Source organism: Heterocephalus glaber, unplaced genomic scaffold, assembly GCF_053883595.1.
Source record: "Heterocephalus glaber isolate CG9 unplaced genomic scaffold, H.glaber_assembly_v1.0 deba00001593, whole genome shotgun sequence".
Taxonomy (NCBI): Eukaryota; Metazoa; Chordata; class Mammalia; order Rodentia; family Bathyergidae; genus Heterocephalus; species Heterocephalus glaber.
This window is the reverse complement of record NW_028258368.1, coordinates 7,598,386-7,619,280: the sequence shown is the minus strand read 5'-3', so window position 1 is coordinate 7,619,280 and position 20,895 is coordinate 7,598,386. Positions and strand designations below refer to the sequence as shown.

At 42.2% G+C, this 20,895-nt stretch overlaps 1 protein-coding gene across 4 annotated transcripts in view; it reads left to right on the top strand.

Annotated features, from left to right (window-relative positions):
* Window positions 1-20,895, top strand: part of Sash1 (SAM and SH3 domain containing 1) — a 316,706-nt gene that overhangs the window by 117,033 nt on the left and 178,778 nt on the right. The window contains exon 1 of one of the 4 annotated variants that reach the window (XM_021238001.2): window positions 18,356-18,522. The exons of 2 other annotated variants lie outside the window; for them this stretch is intronic. In XM_021238001.2, the coding sequence (XP_021093660.2) occupies window positions 18,406-18,522 (117 nt within the window). In that variant the 5' untranslated portion in view covers window positions 18,356-18,405. Of the gene's footprint in view, window positions 1-18,355; window positions 18,523-20,895 lie in introns of those variants that run through there. One more of the 4 variants, XM_004856903.3, reaches the window with a different exon arrangement.

Below are 20,895 nucleotides of genomic sequence, written 5' to 3'. Positions count from 1 at the left end.
CAGTGGCTCTGGCTGAGTGGGGATAAATTACCAAGAGAATCTTCCCAGGGGAGATGACATCTGACTGTGTCTTGAAAGAAAAGGAGAAGTGTCAGGAGACAGAGACCCAATGTGATGTAAAGTGGTTTTTGAGACTCCGCAACTGATACAGCAATACCCACTCACTCCCAGGTTATGGGGACAGATCATGGGAATTAATGGCAAAGGAAGAAAAGCCCCATTGAGCCAAACCACAAAGTTGGGCTCAGATGCTCTGGGAAGAGGAAAATTGCATTAACAGGGGCTGGGCTGGAAGCTCCTGGAAGCCAATGTGACAACTTGCTTCTGATATGCTCTCCAAATGTCTGAATCTTGGAGAAAGCTCTCATGATCTCCTCTACCTTTAATCCACTGTCTTAGTATTCACCCCAGAAAACCAGTTTAGCTCACACTGAAACCCTCTTGACTACAGTATGCCTTTGTGTTTATTTATGAATCAAGAGGAATTAGATGTTTTGAAAAGAACTCAGAGCTAGAGGTTTTTCTACTAGCTGAGGTCTGTTGCATAATTTTCAAGGTCCTGTGATTCCTGGGGCATGGTATTTAAATACAACTAATGCTCTTCTGGCTACAAAATACCACTGCAGAACTATTTGAAGGATTTCTGGCAGAGAAAGGGAATAGGGGGTGGGGGCCAAGGGACAGCTTTAAATCAAGTAGTTCTTTGTATAAATATACAAATCTATGTCAAGACTCTTTACCCCATGCCCCCAACCACTCAACAGGTGGCACGAGCCATTGACATTTGTAGAGCAGATGGGATGTCATTTTAAAGTTGTTCCTCATTGACAAGGGCTTTGGTGGCTGACATGGCACATGCGTCTGGATGCCTTCGTTAGGGTGGGCGATGGAATTGGAAATTACTACCTGTTTCTCCTGGCAGAAAAGTAAAAGCTATGATTGTGTCATCTGGTCTGAGTGTCTTGTGTTAACTCCTAATCAAAGGACTTATTTTTTTATTTCCCTCAACCTGCTAATCCATCCTTGCCCTTTCATGGCTCTAAAATTTGGAAAACTTCGACAAGTAAACTTTGTTCCTTTGAAAATTATCTTTAGAAGTGGGAGAAGAAGGGGAAAGGAAAAATTATGAAAAAAGAAAAAAATGGAAACAAAGTCTATGTAAATAGGGAAGGGTGGAGGAGGTGAAGGGAGCACAGGGAATGGTGAAAAAATAAGAACCAAGATACATCATTTACAAGTACAAGCACCCAATGATAAATGTAACCATATTGTATACCTAAAATGTACCAATAAAAGAATTTAAGCAAAAAAAAAAAAAAAGAAAAGAAAATTACCTTTAGCTTAAGCTCAGCATTTTCCTCTCCAGATATTCATAAGCAACTCCAGTTGCATTAATTTACACCAGAAATGAGCTTGTGCATCTCAGAAATGGGCCAAAGAGAAAGTGAAGAGGACTGGGAAATAGCCCAAGCAATTCTGGAGACTACCAGGTAGAAGACAGATGACAGGGGGCACAAGTCTTGTCCCTGCACAGCCATTGTGTTTGCAGTTCTCCTTTTATAACCCATATGGTGAGGAGATGTAGCCCCTCCTGGAGTGAACACACGCTATGCCAAGGCCACAGCCTCACTCTGCCTCAGTCAGCACTGAGAGGACCCAGCACTCGGATTACAATACTTTGATTTATACAAAACAGAACTCAAAAACATTTGATCAATTTAGGAATGGTCTTCTAAACTATATTGGTTCCCCTTATTCAGCTCCTTGGAGGAAATCAAATCCCAATTATTAATCATAATCCTAATAGATCAGATTTGAAAGCAATTTATATGGTAATGAGGAATTTCCTTAGCCTGCTGAGAGTATTATCTTGTGCCTGAGTCTAAGGGTTATTTCTAAGACATTCATGGCAATTTTCCTACAATCAACAGCACATGCTTCATTTTGGGGCCACAGACAAAAGTTTAGAAGTGGATATCTTTTCATCTTTCTTTCTTCTCCACCCAACATCATTACATACTGTATCTCTAGCTTAAGAAGAGGGACAAGCCCCAAATCTATTAGCCAAAAAATAACGAAAATGATTTCATATTTGTGGTGCTGAGGATCAAACCCAGAGCCTCGTGCATGCTAGGCAAACAATCACCTACTGAGCCACTCCTATCCCCTAAAGGTTTTTTTCTTTTTTTGGTTCTTTGATTCCTTTTTTTTTGGTACTGGGGATCCAACTCAGGACCTTGCACTTGGAGGCAAGTGTAGTACCACTGAGCCAAATCCCCAGCCCTCATGAAGGTTTTTTAAAAGGCAGTTAATGATCTGCAAGCATTCAGGGGATTAGGTGAGCTACTATTTATGGTTGATAATAAATAGAATTAAAATGAAAACTTTAATAACCACTGTGATCATGTATTAAATAGTGGTACCTTTTTCCAAGTAAGTATTATACTAAGTGCATAATAATTTAAAAAGTAATGAAAATATTTTTATTGACAATTTATTGTGTGCCATTCTTCAAGTCTTTGCAAATGATCATATTTACCCCTCATGTTAACACTATGTCAGTGGAGGCAGTGGCACATGCCTGGAATCCTAGCTACTTGGGAGGCTGAGGGGGAAGATCACAAGTTGGAGCCCAGCCTGGGCAACATAGTAAGACCTTGTCTTAAAATTAAATAAAAATGGTTGGAGGTATAGCTTACTAACAGAGCACCTGCCTGGCAGGTGCAAGGCCCTGGGTTCAATTCCTAGTACTGCAAAACAACAACAACCACATATTGTATCATAGACGCTTCATTAATCCCATTTTATAATTGAAGAAAGAGACCTTAGTGACTGATTTGCTAGGAGCTAAACTTGATCTGTCTGAAACCAAAGATCATGTGCTCAGCCACTACTTTAGATTCTACACATGCTAGGTACATCTTTGATGCTCTTTAAATTTTTCTTAGGTCTCACAGCTCTCCTAGAATTTGCAATTCTTCTTCAGCTTCCTGAGTAACTAGGATTACAGGCTAGCTCCCATCATGCCCCCCACCCCTTACTTTAGATTCTTAAATGAATCCTGAAAAGGGAGGTATTTTTCCTGATGCAAAAACCCCATTAATGGATCACTTTCAGGCAACTTCATGCTGTTTTTAAATGTGAGAGATTTTCTTACTTCAGTGATAGTCGAGTTCTTGCCCTACGAACATTTTCAAGCTCAGAGCAGCCTCCCTGGGCACTGCAGCTTTACTGAATCCCTGTCCTGTGCACCAGTAGGCGCTTTCCTCCCCAGCCCCTAGGACACAGTAATCCTTTTGTTTATTCATTTCCTGGAGCACCAGTGCTTTCAAAATAGACCCAAAGTGTAGTCCAAACATTACTTCTGTCCAGCTTGATTTAAAACTTGCATTATTTTTCCAAATGATTTCCTTAAAATATAGCATTGTTGGTGTCAGATTACAGTGTTTACTATGTAAGATCGGATTTTACTTTTATTTTTATCTAGGTTTTTTCAGTTGGAAGTACCCTCCACGGTCTTCCCAAGGTTTCTCCCACTTGAGACAAGAGAGGTAAAGGACCCATGGGAGTCCCCGGCTTGGGCATTGTGGGCCAAATTGGTCTCTGATTTTTAATTCAGTGATTATGGAGGGAGCCACTCTGAAGCTGTTTGCAGTCTAGACAGGATATGATAATAGAACAAATGAAAGTTCATGTATTCCAGCCAGGGACAAATTAAGTGGGTACAGGACACAGATATATGTCACACTGTTCCTGACGTCCAGCAGCACGCTGCCCACTTGAGGGCACAGGGCCCAGATTAATTGGTTCTCCCAGAATGCATCTGTGATTGGAAGAATGCCCTCAGGAAATACTGGGCGGGGTGCAGCTGGACTCTCAATTTTTCTTCTCTTAAGCACTGAAAGTTAGACATCTTATTTTGTAACACCAAGAGAGTGAGTAGCTTTTCACACTTTTGGTCTAGGAAATGTTTTCCTTCTTTTCCATTAGAGACTATGAATGTGCCCAAGTGAAACCAGGTAGCATCTGTTGAGCACATCTTGCTATATTTATTGCTTTACAGAGGGCCTGAGATCCAGCACAGTTGGGGACTGTAGGATCAAGGGATGAAATCTACATCATGCAAGATCAAAGTGAGGCTCTGAATGTTGTGAGAGATAATGGGATAAAATGTCCAGTATTTCCAATGTGCCTGGAAATACTGCCCACTGTGCCAAGGAATGTGGTAGTGGTAAGACAATGGCACCTGGCTGGCTTTGTCCTCCTTTCTGAGTCAACTGACAAGGGACAACTGATCCGGACAAATAGTCAATAGGACAGAGTAATTTTTAAAAATTGTGTCTCTCATTGGAAAAATCTAGAGATGAATAGAAGAGAAGGTGGATTCAGGATCCAAGAACAGTCAAGGGTAAAATTGCTGGTGTTAATGACCAAAGCTAAATAGTCCTGTGGATGCAGACAACCAATCCCAATGGCCTTTACAGATCCAGCGTGTGCATAAGCCAGCGCTAGAATCTGGTCTAATACAGAGCTCTTATTCATCTGAGACACCATGCCTATCATCAAACATGCAAAACCAGGAAAGTTAAATGCTATGGGTGGATCAAAAGAGGTGGTTTCTGAATATTTGTTGATTTTAAGAAAGTTTGAGGCAATATTGAGAAGCCTTTTTAGGATGGGACTCCCAACAGTCTCTTGCTTGCTTTTGTTGGATCTGTTCAGTTTCCATTTGTGAGCTGTTTGCCGTAGTACATTCATGCCTTTTTGCAAATGCTACCATATGCAAACTTTTCACAATACATTGGATGTTTCACCATGAGGCATTCAGGGAATCATAAGTTTTCCTTTGTTTATGGTACTGAGGATTGAACTCAGGGCCTTCAAACTGAGCTACATCCCCAGCCCCCCCCCGCCCCCTTTTTTCAACACAGGGTCTCACTAAGTTGTTAAATTGCCTAGGCTGGGCTCAAACTCATGATCTTTCTGCCTCAGACTCCCAGAGTGTTGAGATTATAGGCATGCAGTACTATGCACAGCTAGAGATCATCATAAGTAAGATAAAAGGTTATGCTTTCTGAGGCTGTTCTAAGAACTCTTCTTCCTTTGTCTCTCAGTTTCAGGAACTCATTAATTCCAATTTTAGCAATTATTTATGTAGATTGGCTATGTAAAATTCTATTGTGAAAATTCCTGACCATGCAACCCAGACCTTGCGGTCTGAGACACTAGTCTGGAAGATAATGAATAGATAGCATTATAAAATATTTAATATGTAGGACAGTATCTGCACACAGTAAATAATAAATGTTAGTTATTAACTGTGTTTATCATTTTTTAGTTTCTTTTTATTAGTACTCTATATATTTGTGACACATAATAATCACATTCATCTTGAGGAATTAGTACATGCACTTTAATTTTTAGGGGTTTCTTTTGGACATAGGCTCTTACTCTGTAATTCAGGATGGCCTTGGACTCACTAAATAACCCATGCTCCATGCTGGTCTAGAACTCATGATGATCCTCCTGCCTCAGCCTCCTGAGTGCTGGGATTACAGACCTGCACCACCACACCCAGCGTACATATACTTTAAACAGCATAAGAAGAGAATAGAAATTTCTTCAGAGATAATTTAATTCAAATTCCACAATCCTAATGCCTCAACCGCTTTCATTTTATATTCATTTATTTGTTAGAATATATTTATTCAGCTCCCTACTATGTTCCAAACATTGACACAGAACATTTGTAGTTTCTCATTTCACCTTTGTGTATATGATATGCACTTCTAATTTCTGAGGTAAGTTCTTCCTACAGAGGTAATTTTCCTGAGATCCTACATAGTTCTCACTTTCTTTTTCCTGTGGTGCTGGGGAATAAACCCAGGGCTTCACCCATACTAGGCAAGAACTCTATCATTTAGCTACATCCTCAGCCCTACATGTTTTTCTACTAACATCTTTATCTGTAGATATTAATTATTCAAGACACCATATCAGCATTTATATGCCCATTCTTCTGTTATGGAATATGCTTCTTCTTTCTAAATTATCAATATTATATAAAATGCAATAGTAAGCCTCTGAGTACAGGGCTCTGATTTCTTTCCAATAATTTAGAATAAATTCTAAAAATCTAAATGCTGGGTCAGAGGAGATGAACCTTTTATGGCTTTTTTTTGTACCAGAGATCAGACTCGGGTCCTTGAGTTTGCGCAGCAGGCGGTGAAACCACTGAGCTAAATCCCCAGCCCTTTTTTTATGGCTTTTGATGCATCTGCCAAATTTTTTTTAACCCTGCCAAATTTTTGAATCATGTGTCAGTTTACAATGATAATTTTCCTCATATCGGTCATATTCAATTGTCACTTTCATGAAGATACCACTTATTTCTAGATGACGAATTGCGGAATGCTCCTGTCTTATCAACAGTGCATGGATTTCATGGGTGGGGTGTAGCTCAGTGGTAGAATACTTACCTTCTGTGCAGGAGTTACATATATATAGATATTGGGGTTCAAACTCATAAACTTGTGCTTAAGAGGCAGGCACAGTGCCAGTGAGTTAAATCCCTAGCCCAATACATATATTTCTTTTTTTTTCTTTTTCTTTTGTTTTTGGGTACTGGGGATCAAACTCGGGTCCTTTCGCTTGCAAGGCAGGCGGTGGAAACACTGAGCTAAATCCCCAGCCCTAATACATATATTTCTTATGAGTTATCCCATCCATTATTTACTATGGGTGATCAAAATATACGGTGAATGTTCAAATTTTTAAAGTTTATTACATTAAAAGACCTTTTGTCCTCGCAAGTGCGAGGACCTGAGTTCGATCCCTGGTACAAAAAAAAAAGCCCTTTTGCCATGAATCTCCCTCAAAATACTCTCCCTCACTTTGAACACACTTAGCCTATCATTCTCACTACTTTCTGAAGTAGCTCCAAAACTCTTCTTTGGTGAGTATCATTAGTTGCACTGTCATGGCTACCTTGGTGTTCTGAATTGGCTCAAACATCTACCTTTCATGGAGCTAGAACTTGCAAGGTGCTAGATGTGGTGAATAAGGAGAACGAGAACACACTGTAATGTTTTTGTGACCCTGCCTTTCGGTGGGATGGCACCTGTTAGTGACATTCATACATTCACTGTAGTTGTGATCACATCTCTTAAAGCCTCACAGTGATTCTGTACCCACATTTGACATTTACCACATTGTTTCCTCTGTGTTGGTTTTTTCCTTTATCAAATAAAGTTTTAGTGTGCTGGGTACAATGCCAGTCATGAGAGGATTAACATCAAGTAAGACATACATGGCATAGAGCTGGTTGTCAGACACAAGGAACATGACTCAATACAAAATTGCAAAAAGCAAGATTAACTGCTGTAACAGAAAAAGAGGGTGAGTGTTACACCCATGTAGGCAGGTGCATTTTGCCAGCTTTGGGGCAGGCTAGGGAAGGCTTCCTGTGTGACCTGCATTTGCCAGTTAAAGGAAAGGCCTGTGAAACATGCCCGCATGTCTGAAGGCCAGAACGCACATGCGAGAGTGTCCATTAGGACATGAGTGTGGATAGCTTCCACTTGGAAGCTCAGAGCGGACCATGTGGGAGACGTCTGGTGTGGCAAGACTGAGAAGAAAAACAGCCTGTCTGTGGCTCATGCAGATCATCCAGGAACTCTGGATGTGATTGTTCCATCAGTAAAGTACCACACAGATCTACTGGACCCAATATGTTTCCTCTCATACCTGCTCCTCCTTCTACATTCATTCCCACCTCCATGAGTGGCAGTGTCACCTGCCAGGTTACACAAGCCAGAAGCCTGGATGTCTTCCCCTCCCTCAACTTCCTTATTCAATTTGTTACCTAGTTGTAATCCAGCTTCTCTGCACTAATCCCATAGTCATTGCTCCTGGCTGTCTCCCCCCAGCTATATTTTTATATAGCTCTTGGCTATAGAAAAAGAGACTCTGCCTTGTGTTTTTAAAAACCTGTTTGTTTAAGGGAAGCATTAAAACAGAGTCCTCAGAACTGTTGGGAAGAAATGTAGAAAAACAGTCCCAGAGACCTCAGCATAAAGGTTGTTAGTGCTAACATTTTCAGTGCTAAAATTGACATTTCTGGGAAAAATAGGAGATTGGTCACTGTACTTCTGCAAACTGCACCTAGGACAGGCCTCCCTGAAACTAATAGATGCCTCTGCCATCACCAGGCAGTCCCCAAATCAGGGGGCTTCTCTCACTGTAGCCAGGCTGTGCACTAAGCATGCCCTGTCCCAAAGGCTTATGCAAATCAAATGTACTGAAGTAGTAGGAGCTCCATATCATCCAGAACCAAAGCAGCAAGGGAACCTTGAGAAGTGTAATTGTGACTTTCTAGCCCTGGCTTCCGGAAAGAAGTTGGGATGGGTGTCAGGTGTGTGAATCCCAAGGTGCCATTGTAACTGCTAGCCTGGATTAGTAGCATGACTCTTAGAAGTTGGCTTATCTAAAATTTCATCCTCTTCTGGGCTGGGCTGGGCTGGGCTCTGTCTTGCCATTAATTTAAAAATAAATCTAGGGCCAGGGATTTAGCTCAGTAGTTTTGCCACCTGCTGCACAAGTGCAAGGACCTGAGTTCGATCCCCAGTACCCCAAAAAATAATAAAATGAAATTTAAAAATAAAGAAATAAATCTAAATTGGAGAATTTAATACTTCCCCATTTAAATCCCTCAGTCACTCCATATTGCTTTTATTACATTAACTAGCAAGATGTAATCAGATTTATCACACACTTGCATTACTAGTCTGCTTTTAAATTATTATTATTTTGTGCACATGTGTGCATGTGTGTGTTGCTAGGAATTGAACCCCAGGGGCTTCTCTGTTTTCTTTCCTTTTTATTATTTTCTGTTCTCTCTCTTTTTTTTTGTGGAGATGGGATCTAACCCAGGACTTTGCACATGCAGGGCTAGTGCACTGCCACTGTGGTACACCCTAGCACTATGACTTAGGCTTTCTTCTTAAGATGAGAGGGTAGAGTTGCAGTGAAGCATGCATGAGAAGGTGTAGACATAATGGAACCCTTGCACTTACCTTGGCACACATGCCAGCCATCCTTACTGCTTCCTGCATCTCCTGTTCTTCTGCTACCTGCCTCACTAGGATTTCTACTCCAACTCCTCTAGGCTTTCTTTTTTACCTAGAAAGTCTTTGCTCTTACTTCCTTTACTGGCTGGTGAATTGTGTGTCCTTGAAACCCTTCCTGGGTATCATTTTCTTTATGGACCCTTCTGCTTTCCACCCATTTGGGCCCTCTTTATTGGCTGGTATTTACTTTTCTGTCTCCCTTCATAGATTAGATGGTCCTGAAAACAGCCCAAAGTATATGGATACCTAATACCATGTCAGGCATAATTGACACTCAAGTGTTATTTGTTACATGAATGAATGGATGAATTAATAAAGGATAGATGGACACAATGAAATCTCCACAATTTATCCTGACAGAAGAAAAACTAGTCAAAATTATGGAATATTTTCAGAGTACAAAACCTAACTGAAGCCAGGCACGGTGGTATGTGTCTGTAATCCCAGAACTCTGGGACTTTGGGGCACAGGAGTCACGAGTTTGAGCCCGGCCTTGGCAACTTTGCAATTTAGTGAGACCCTGTCTCAAAAGGGTTAGGGATATAGCTCAGTATGAAGGCCCTGGGGTTTCAATCCCCAGTACTCCAAAAAAAAAAAAAGGTAAATTGATTGACACATTGTGTGTATGTGTGTGTATATAAGTGAGCATGTGCACATATGTGTGTGTGAACTCAGAGCCCTGCTCATACTAAGCATGGACTCTACTACTGCACTACATGCCCAGCCCTTACACATAATGTTTTATGGTACTTTCAACAAGCTCTAAAAGATTATTTTTGTAAGTTGGCTACATATCTGCCAATTCCCTTTCAAGTTTTCTCCTATTAATTAAGTTAATAAACTCCTCCTGTAGCCCCCTTTTTCATAGCACAAAAGTACATCTTGTAGCTGAGATATAGTTCAGTAGTAGAATGGGTGCGTGCCTAGAATGTGTGAGGCTCACTCCCCAGCACCAAAAAAAAAAAGTAAATCTTTGCCCACCCTGGATGAATCATTATGAATTATGATTATTTGGCATAGATGAAGTAAATTTATGTATTTACCACTGAATGATTGATCTGTCCTTTTTCTCATTTATCTCTGAGTTGTTATAGAAGGAAATAAAATACCCATACAAGTTCTTTACTGTTTTTGTTTCTTTTGATCAATAATGAGTAACTTTTTTTTTTTTTGAAGCCTTATCTAGGCTACTGTTGAATTCTTCAGCAAGTGAAGATTTGTATTTTTCTTTTTCTTCTTTCATGTGTGTTCCATTTAGATCAGGAAATTGACATTTTACCCCAGAAGACTTAGGCCAGATGTTAGTTCACTGGCTGAAAGATGGATTTCCTGCCTCAATAGGTGACCTCTGGAAGCAAAATAGGCTTTTTCTTAATGGATAGACTGTCCGCATGACCTCATTTCTAGAACAAGGGGTCTTTGTTAAGTGTCTCTTTGCTATTGGAATCAACATCATCTGATTCTTGAGAATATTCATTAGATAAAAAGGGTAGCTAGCACCTAGTTGTCTCATTTATTAAGCAGAGAGAAAAATGATGCACAAACAGTCTGTTGTAGTCAGGGTTTGCAAGGGAATAGATTTAATACAGAACATATAATTTTTAGGATTATTCCAAAATATTCACCCAAATAGTCAAAGTCAGAGGAGAAGAATCCAGCCTAGGGCCTGGATCCCCCAGCAATGTCCTTTATGAGTCCAAAGGCCCAGTGCCCACAGCAGCGTCTCATGGAAGTCCATATCAAGGATCTGTGCTGGGAAAGCCCAAAGGCCAGTCCTGGAAGCTACTGAATGGTCTGGGCCAGAAGGCTGAAGGATCTGCACTGAAGGATCTGTGCTGAAGCCAGGAAGTGATGCGCAAAGCCAAGACCAGAGCTCTATGGAAGAGAACAGCAGCCATCCCCAGCGACAGCGAGGACCAGAGCTTCTCTGACAAAGAGAAGAGCCAAGTTCTAATCAGGAAAACCAGCCTCGGCAAGCTTCTCCAGGAAAATCAACAGCATGCAAGCTTTTTCTCCCATTCTCCTTTTATGCCTTTGGCAACAATTTTCAGTTGGGTTTTCCATACCCAAAACCACCCGACTCAATTCAGCTGGGCATTCCAAGTTGACTATTAGTTAACCCACCACACAATCCATTTAAAAAATATTTTCATTCATTTTAAGGGAAATGGTGCATAAAAATCTGGTGTCTGCTCATTCCTATTAATTTTTCCTTTAAATTCCCAACCCCATTCAGGCCAGCTCTACCCATAGGATCAGCACATGTTATGTATTTTCCTAAACAGGGAATTGTTTCACCAAGCTTGATCTAGGCCCTATTCAAATAAGTAGCCTTGACCCCCGTGTTCTGTCACTTGGACCTCTGTCTCCACGTGTGAGACCCTCATTAACACATTCCCATGGTGCGCCCTCGCCCTCGTTTGATGAGTTCTCAGAGTTCATGCATTTATATCTTCAATTGTGTAAAGCAACTCAGAAAAACTAAGATAACTGAGCCTTTTTGTGTGTGTATGTATGTGTTTGTGTGCACTCATGCATGCATATCTGTCTCTATGCATCTGTGTGTGTCACTGGAAATACAATTTGAAAGAAAGTACCCAGGAGGGGACATTGGCCTTGAACAAGCAGGGGAGGGAGAAGCCCGTAAGATTTACTGTACATAGGAAGGAGGGGAGTTAGACAGAATGAGAAGGAAGATCTGTATTGCTGAGATTGTAAAATAATAGAATCTTACAGCTAGAGGGAAAGTTGAGTTTCTTTATTCCCCCCAGGAACAAGAATGGGCGTGTCTTTTTGTAATAGCTGGCAGATGCATTTTATTTCCTTGTGATCCAAAATCTGGACCTCTTCATGAAAGACAGAACAGAAGGAGGAGGAGCAATAGAATTAGTATCAGAGCTGGGCAGGGCACCTGAGACTTGAGGTTCTTCCTCAGATGATTTATACAGTAAACTCATGGATCTTTTAAAAAGTGAGCAGTAAAAAAAAAAAAGTGAGCAGTAAAGAGGGCATTGTACTTTTCTTTGTTTTGATGAGTCAACATATGTTTTTCAGGGAATGTTATACTCAGCTGATTCTGGGTAACAATCTCCTACAAATACTGGGGTTAATTCTGGAAGTGGACTGTTTACAGTGGCATCTCAAAAAAGCAGAGCAACAGTTCTTACTGGAGCTTTTAAATTTAATGGAAACATTTTTTCTACAGTTATGTTTAAGTAACAGAGACAGCCAAGTAGACATTCTCAGAGGCAAAGTTTATAAAATAGGCAAGATTGATGAACCAGTCTGAGTGTTGGACACTTCCCCATTGTGCTTTTAAGTCTGACCTCACATAGCTTGGAAATAGTTAACATAATTTCTAGTCTCTTATTAATACTTTTTTTTTCTTACACTTTCCTAAGCAAAAAAAAAAAAAAAGTTAAGTATTATGGAATGATTTGAAACAACTTTTCTTCTCCAAGTTTTCTTTTCTTTAAGTACTCAAATCCAGGGCCTTTGCACTGAGCTACATCCCTACCCCACCCCACCTTTTTGTTTTGAGACAGGGTATCACTGAGTTACTAAACTGCCCAAGCTGGGTGTAGACTTGCAATCCTCCTGCCTCTGTCTCCCAGAGTGCTGGGATTACATGCCTGTGCCACCATGCCAAGTCCCTTTCACATAATCTCACAGTTTCCCATAGGAAGACAGCTCTCATATTAATTCAGTAGTCACTTTATGATGAGTTGAAGTTTTTCGACTCTTTGTCTCAACAAGTATGGAATTCAATTAATGTAACACAGTTTTTTATCCTCATGGGCCCCCGTATGCAGCCCATCAAAATTTGCCTCTTGTCTATAATATGTGTTACTGAATAGAATGTTTGTTACTGAAAATAATGCCTGATTTCAGAATCCTTATAGTCCAGAATTACAAGTGGCTTTAGAAATCATCTAGGCTGACCCCGTGTTGTAAAATGAAATATTTGTGACAGTACTATTGTGTCTGATAGAATGGTTTCCAAGCAGAACCTTAGAGTTTACACAGCATGGACACAGATAAGGACCATGTAACTGGCTGGGTGAGCAGCATTGTTTATCAGAGGAGAAGAGAGTTCAGAGGAAAGCATTATAGCTGCATATCCCATTCTGTTTACCTTCTCTTTCTGGCCTGTGCTGACTGTCTTCAGTTTGATTTAACTTCTTCTCGGTTTGCTACTGGCTCTTTTCTCATTTCTTACCAAATACTCCCTGATGAAGTGGGGTTTATACAAGTAATGCTTTTTTCGCCTGTGGTTGGTTCACCTTTAAGGCATTTGTAAAAAAAAAAAAAATAGTTGGGAATTGTGATGGGGAAAAATGCTGTAGCATATCAGTCTTTCCTTGCAGCCAGTCCCTAAGGCACTGTGGAATGCCCACGTGGGAGTGCCCGAGAGGGCTGCCGATGGTGGCAGAACTGAATGAACTTATCTATTTGCATTGCTCAATTTCAGTAGCAGGAAGTATAGTACAACATAAATTGAACTGTTCATAATCTTTCAGATTTAACCTATAAGCAGAAAATGTGTTTTTTTTTCTTCAGAAAATGTGTTTTTAAAAAAATAAAAAAATAAATATTCAAATGAAGATCTGTTTCAGAAACATATGCCATTCACATCAAGAATATATTTTAATTTAAATATTTAATTTTTTGCCCTTTAAAACCAAATATCTCTGAATATCTGATTTGGGGATTTCTTTTCACTTGTCCCCAGACAGCTTCTTTCACCAGTGAATTTTTAGAAACAATCTACTAGCATGGCTTTTTAGTGTGTTCTGTACTAAAACTTCACCTGTCTTCAACAAAATGCTCCTTTTTCTTATTCTGCCCAAAGTTTGCAAGGGCCCTCAGATTTGAGCATACTGCACTGTCTCTTGAAGGGCTTTGTTTTTTTGTGTGGTACTAGGTTTTGAACCAGGGTCTTTGCATTGATACATATCCTGAGCCTTTTTCATTTTTTTTTTTTTTGGCACCGGGGATTGAACTCAGGTCCTTGTGCTTGTGCAGCAGGCAGCGAAACCACTGAGCTAAATCCCTGGCCCTTTTAAAAAATTTTTGAGTCCGGGTCTAGGTAAATTGCTCACACTGAGCTGAAACTTACAATCTTTCTCTTTCAGCCTCCCAGAGTGCTTGGATTATGGGCGTGTGTCTCCATACCCAGCTCTGGGGGGCTTATTAAAACAGAGATTGCTGGTCACCTCCGATAGTGTCTGACTCAGTAAGCTTGGGGTTGGTGTGGAAATTTGCATTTCCAAAAGTTCTTAGGTGGTGCTTAAGCTTGTGTCCCTATTTGGAGAAGCACTCCTCTGGATAAAATATCATATGAGATGATAGCAGCATGGTCTCAGGTGCTTGGAGTGGTGAAGGAGAGAAGTGGATGAATTTGACTAGATTTAGGAAGCCAATCAGCAGGGCTTATCCATGGTTCAGCCGGGAAGAATGGTTCAGATGGGTTGGTAGCTTGAATGAATGCAGAGATGTGTGTAACAGAGGGAAGGAGCTGGGTGGGAGTGTTCAACATGGTGCGAAATTTTACCTTCCATTTTGGGAATGTTAAAGCTTTGATGGATTTTAAGAATTCAAGCACAATGCCTAGCAGAGAGTAGGTTTTCAATAAGTGGCAGCCATTGTTATTGCTGTGGTTACTTAACTGCACTAAAAACTGAAGAGGCCTTACTACCGGGCCTTACCTCTCCAGAGGCAAACTCCTATCTGCATTATTCATTATCCACATTCCAGGGCTTGCAACCACTCCCTTGTGTGATCCAAGAGAAAGGAACAAGGAAACTTCCTCTGTAAAGATGTAGCCTCACAGGATGAACCAGTGGGGAAGGAAAAACAAAGGGGAAAAGGAGGCTTGGATCTAATTGTAGAGGTTCTTGCCTGATCACAGACAATTTTGTAACTATGTGAAATGCAAAGAATTTACCCATTTTAAAGATTAAGAAGTAATTTACAGATGTCTTACAGAGCTCCAGTAAAAATTTAAACCTAGCTTTTTCTTGTCCCCATTGTATTTATGCGTTCTACTATGCATTTGTGCATACTGCCAAACAATAGACCTTTCTTTTACTGGCATACTGACCTATGCAGGCCAAGCTTTTAGAGAAGTGGCTTTTAAACTTTTGTAATTCTGACCCACAGTAGGAGCAACTTTTTCGTTTCAGTACTGGGGACTGAAATCTGGGACTTAACGCTGAGTTACTTCCCCAGCCTCCCCCAGTTTAAAATTTAAAAATTTTGTGTCTATCTAAACTAAGTTGTCCAGGATGGGCTGACATTTTTGATCTTCCTGCCTCTGCTTCCTAGAATGCTGGGATTACACATGTACACCATCAAGCCCTACAAGAACGACTTTTTACAAAGCAAGCCGGTATAAACGTGTCTCACTGTATATGTATTTGTGTGGGTGTACATGTTTATATGTGTTGTACACTGATATGTGCAATAATATGATAGGGACTAATATTCAATAATCAGTATTTACTAGATGTCTGCATTATCAATATTCTCAGTGAATGCATTCGGATCGTTTTCTGTTCATCTGTTATGCTAAACATTTATCAGGACCCACAGAATTGATTTCACTATTCCACAGAGGTGAAGGAAAGCCCTGGTGGAAAGGGGGAAGGGGAGAGAGGATGTCTGTATGCTCATTTTCAGTGGGTTATCTGCACTTGCCTGCTTGCAGAGGTTTGTGGGAATCAAACGTAGTACAATACAGATCAAAGAAACTTAAAAAGAGAATCAGCTTGTCCTTTGGTTTTGCTCACATAGCAGTGTTCACATGGACCAATCATTCACATTCTCAGTTGCTTATATCTTCATCTGGAAAAGAGGAATTTGACCTCTATTCTCCTCAAGGACCTTCTCCACCTCCATCCATGGGACAGAATTCCCTGGCAACTGATCCTCCCGGCGACTCTGTGGATAGTGGTAGTGATGATGATGAGGACGAGGGTGGCAGTGATTCTCTTATAAGGAAAAGGAAGCTATTTCCTATGGAATTTTAGAAGACAAGCCTCAATCTTGGGGACAGTAATCAGTCTCATTTTCATTTAATATAGGGAAGCTGGTAAGTACCAAAGCTGCTAAGTTCAACTTCATTTTTTAAAACGATCAACAAAATTATTCATGTTCCAGAAGTAGGAAAGTAACTTCAGGGAGTACAATAAACAAAATTTCACCCTATAAGCATTAACACTTTCTCCCAAATGTTTTTATGTGTTATTTCCTCAGCTGTTCATTAGGGAGCATCAGGAAAAGAAGCTTAAGTTTCTGGAGTATCTAGGGTATAAATACCTATGATATTCCAATATTTAGGGTATTAATATCTACAAGTACCAAAATGGTGGGTAAGGTTCATGTGTGTGTGTGTGTGTGTGTGTGCGCACGCGCGCCCGTGTGTGTTGTCCCTAAACTGAACCTATCTTTAGATGACTTCAGAACACTCCACCACCACTGAGGGGATGGGTAGCAATTAGCATGGCCTTGCCTCAGATTGGACAGGGAAACTGTGGCATCAAAAGGTCAAATGCTTTGCCCCAGGTCTTCTGAGTCAGGAGGAAAACACTCCTGATTGGTGCTGAAGAGTCAGCCTTGCTCCCAACCCCCGCCCCACTGCCATCCCTTCGTAATGCCCTAAAGTAATTATGAAGGAGCTGCCTCTGGTTGGAAGCTGGATGGTACTCTACACATTTCCGAATTTGAAAAAGTACCACAGGGCTAGTCTCAGTTGTCCAATATACCAGTGAACTGAACTGTAAAGGCTAGGCTATTTACTTTCTGTCGCCATTTACTTATTTTCCTGTCTTTACAGAAATTCCTTTTTTTAAAAGAGCTGGGAATTGTGGCGCAACCCTGTAATCCAGAGGCTGAGGCTGGAGGATCGCTGAGTCTGAGGCCAGCCTTGGCTACACAGCCAGACCCTGCCTGAAAAAAGCAACAAAACAAAACAAAAGAAAGACAACACACACACACACACACAGACACACACACACACACAAAGGAAAAAAACCAAACAGAATCTTCTGTCCAAAGTAAAGGCTGTCTCCCTGGGGCACCTCATCTGGTTTGTCCCCCTCCCCAACTCTTTAACAAGGGGTAGATTCCTTCTGGGTCCTTAACAACTGACTGTTTCACAAAGTGATCAGTCACCAAATCAAATGTGACAAGTATTGTGATCTCCCAGGGAAAATTCTCTCCCTGGGTTTAAAGGAATCACAAAAGGAAAACTAACCTCTGCAGGGCTATTTCCCTCATAAAATAAATCCTTCAAGGGTCTTCCACTTGCAAAAACACACACAGGGCCCAAGCATACTTGGGCTGAGAGCTACAACCTAGCCCTTGGCTGCGTCCTTGAGGTAAAGAACACCCAGACCCAGGGCGCCTGGCCCCTAATGAGCGGAAAGCCCGGCAGTGCACAGCACTGGGGAAGCTCAGGAGACAAAATGCCTCATTCCAAAGTGGATGCAAACAATGGCTCGTGCCCAAGCCGTCACACTTGTTTTTCAGCGAAGTCTTGGCTGACAAAGGCAGGGTTGTAGTTCCTTGGGTCGCTCGACTTCCCCAAGGGCGAGGTGTGCATTGTGCCCACACTGACTACTTGTGAAGCTTAAAAATTAACTTTCTGGGACCAAAACTGTGTCTGTGAATGGCGTGATTGGAAACTTGTGCAGGCCCAGGCCGAGGCGCGGCTGCTCTTTCAACAGGCGATTTGTTCTCCGGTCCGTGGCTCATTTCCATGCAAAGAGCCGGACATCAGAGCACCTTTTGTTGCTAAACGCTTTCTTTAGCCTGGAGGGGAGAGAGTCATGTGGAGCTGGAAGAGCTCATTTTGAAGAGAGGGGTCCCGGGAGTTGCTCGCGCGGTCCCCAGGCGCCGCCGTCCCCCAGCTGGGCCCTGCTGGGACCGTCCAGCTCGAGGAGTCGCGTGCCACGGCTCCAGGTCCCCAGCAGCAGGAAGCGACGCCTCTGCACTGGGCTTCAGCGCTGCTGGGTTTGGGAGGTTCCCGCCGCGGCAGCAGTGGTGCGGACTTTGCTCCTGCTGCCCTGGTGCCGCTCCGACCCGGCTGGGAAAGTTTCTGGAGTTGTCAGCCGCGCCGCCCGCCGCCACCTCGAGCCCAGGCCGGGGCGGGCGAGGAGCCTCGGGCCGCCCGGGCATGCGGCGTGGGGGCGCGGCTCGGTGACGCCGCGGGCGGGGACGCGGGGCCGAGCCGGGGCGCAGCGAGGACGCGAGCGCACGGCGCGCGGGACCGGCCATGGAGCAGGACGCGGGCGCGGGTGGCCCGGCGCAGGACCCCGAGCCCGACCCCGAGCCGGACGCGGGTTCGTCCGAGGCGTTCTCCAGACTCTGGGCCGACGTCATGGGCATCCTGGTGAGTTACCTGGGGAGCAGGCGCTGGAACTGGAGTTCGCTTCTCGCCCATCCCCTGGGCACCCCTGTCTCATCCGAGGCGCCCTTCTCTTGCTCCAGGCCTTTAGGGGGTTAAATACACACGGTATAGGGTTTCCAGCCCTAATTAAAAAATAACCAGCCGCGTTTCACGTCCAGGATACTTTTAAATAAACAATCGCTTGTACTATTTAGTAGTTTAATCTGGGACACCTGCTGAGAAGTTGGTGTAGAAAAGACAAGACAGAGTCCTTCAAAGGGTAAATGTGAAACCTGGTTGTAAATATTTGTCGACGGACGTCTCGCTGTTGGATCTGAAAGAGGCTGGTGGTCCTGATGTTGATCTCGTCACCATTTGTCGTAGGTGCTTTGGGAAGAAAACAACCATTTCTTCACTCGAACCGCCAGAATGTTTACTTACTCTTTGCAGTTCTAGCCAATTTGTAGAATTACAGGCTCCTGTATTTGTCATGTATGTCCAGGACTAAAAACAGTAGGATTTGTTTTACCTAATCTGTACTGTCAAGTATTTTGAAATGTCCAGTGACCAAAACCGCCCGTGGGTTTGGCATGTTTCTGGAAAAAAGCTCTTACACATGGAGGATGAAGCTTTAACTGCTCAGAGCTTAATACTTTGGGCAGTCAGTGGATGTCTTTTTGGCAGAGCAGTGGTTAGGTTAGCTAGAAGCAGAGGGGTGGGGGTTATTACAGTCAGACATCTTCACCCACACATCAAAAGACAACTTTAGTGCAAGACTTGGAATTGCTAGATGTGTAGGTAATTGGAAACGACTAGTTTGCTTTGAGATACAGTATTTTCTTTTTCGAATGGGAAGAGACATAGTTTTTAGAAAGAATCTCTTCTTTGGGGATGATAAACTGTTCAGTTTGTACCATGGTGGTTAGGCTCTTGGTGTTGAAGAGTTGGACTGCATCACATCCATGCTGTCCAACTGACTGTTGGCAGAGTTACTCAACGCTTTTGATCCTTGGGGTTTCAGCTTCCTGAATGCTGGGTGCCACCACACCCAGTGATCCTGTTTCATCCCCTGAAAATTGAGGCAAGGACGCACCTTAGCCAAATGGATGTGTATCAAGTGCTCAGCATACTGCCTGTATGTAACAGGTGCTCAGTTAATGTAGTTCTATTTTTTTCCTGCACGTAGAATTGTATAGGTGTTTTTTTTTCAAATAACCTTAGCTGCAATCCCAGTTATTCCATTTCTAGGTGTTCATTGGTATTTATGATCACTACTGTACAGAGAACCAGAAAAGTTGGTTTAAAATTTCTGTCTGCTCTTCTTACTTTCAATATTTAAAAAATATGTGACAAACTATATTTTTACCTACAATATACACTTTGTATATGTAGGTAGTATATGTACCGTATATATTTTGAATTTAAAAGCTTCTGTTTCTGCACTTTCTAAACTTTCTGGATAAATAAATTCCTAGACTGAAATTCCAGAAAACCCAATGAACGTTTTATAGTCAGAGTGTTTTTAAAGTTCATCAAGCAAGAAGCTTGTTATTTTCATGCAGAGATGATGTGCTGTTAAGTTTTCAATCATTGAAAACGTGATTTGATACATTGCAGTGCATCCCTTACTAGGGTGTGGGCTGGAGGTGCTGACTTAAATGAAAAGTTGAGCTGAGGGCTGTTTAGGGGAGGAGGGCTTGGCAGGTGGCACTTTCTGAATATTTGCTTTCCCTTCCCTGGCAGATTCCAGCACTGTTCGGTCAGTTGTAGCAGAGTGTTCTTTGGCTGAGTTGAAAGACGGGGTGGGGCCCTAGAAGCTCAAACCTGTTATTCAAAGGGCAGATGCAGGAGAAAAGAAAATATGTACTTCTTACTCAGCTACTAGTTCAGTGTGAGGACTCCAAGAGTGAAGCGTGTCCCAAAACAGGTTCTGTTCATTCATGCCTTCCCAGTCTTAAACAGTCTTGTTTTCCTTCAGAGTAAACGTTGGCATTGGGATTGCTCCCTGGTAAAATGTGGAGAAAGAAGACATAGCTTGCTTCCCTTTATACATCAGTAGGAAGATATGAGGTGGAGGGGGATGGTCTTCTTTCTAATAGAAAAACGTCCTACAGATGTTTATAAAAACTGGAGCTTTGGAAGAATTTATCAAGACTCAAAACTGATGGTTGACACCATTTCCTCCATTTGTATTTAAAATGTGGGATTCTGCAGTCATCTGTCAGCCTGGACAGGGGAAGAGATTGACCAGTAGCAGACACTTGGTTAGTGACAGTGTCAGAGCTGGTCTCAGTGGCCTGACCCCACCAGCCTGGAGCCTGAGGCCCTGACTCTGTGGTTAGTTAACTCTCTCAGGCCAACTCGGTGGTGGAACCA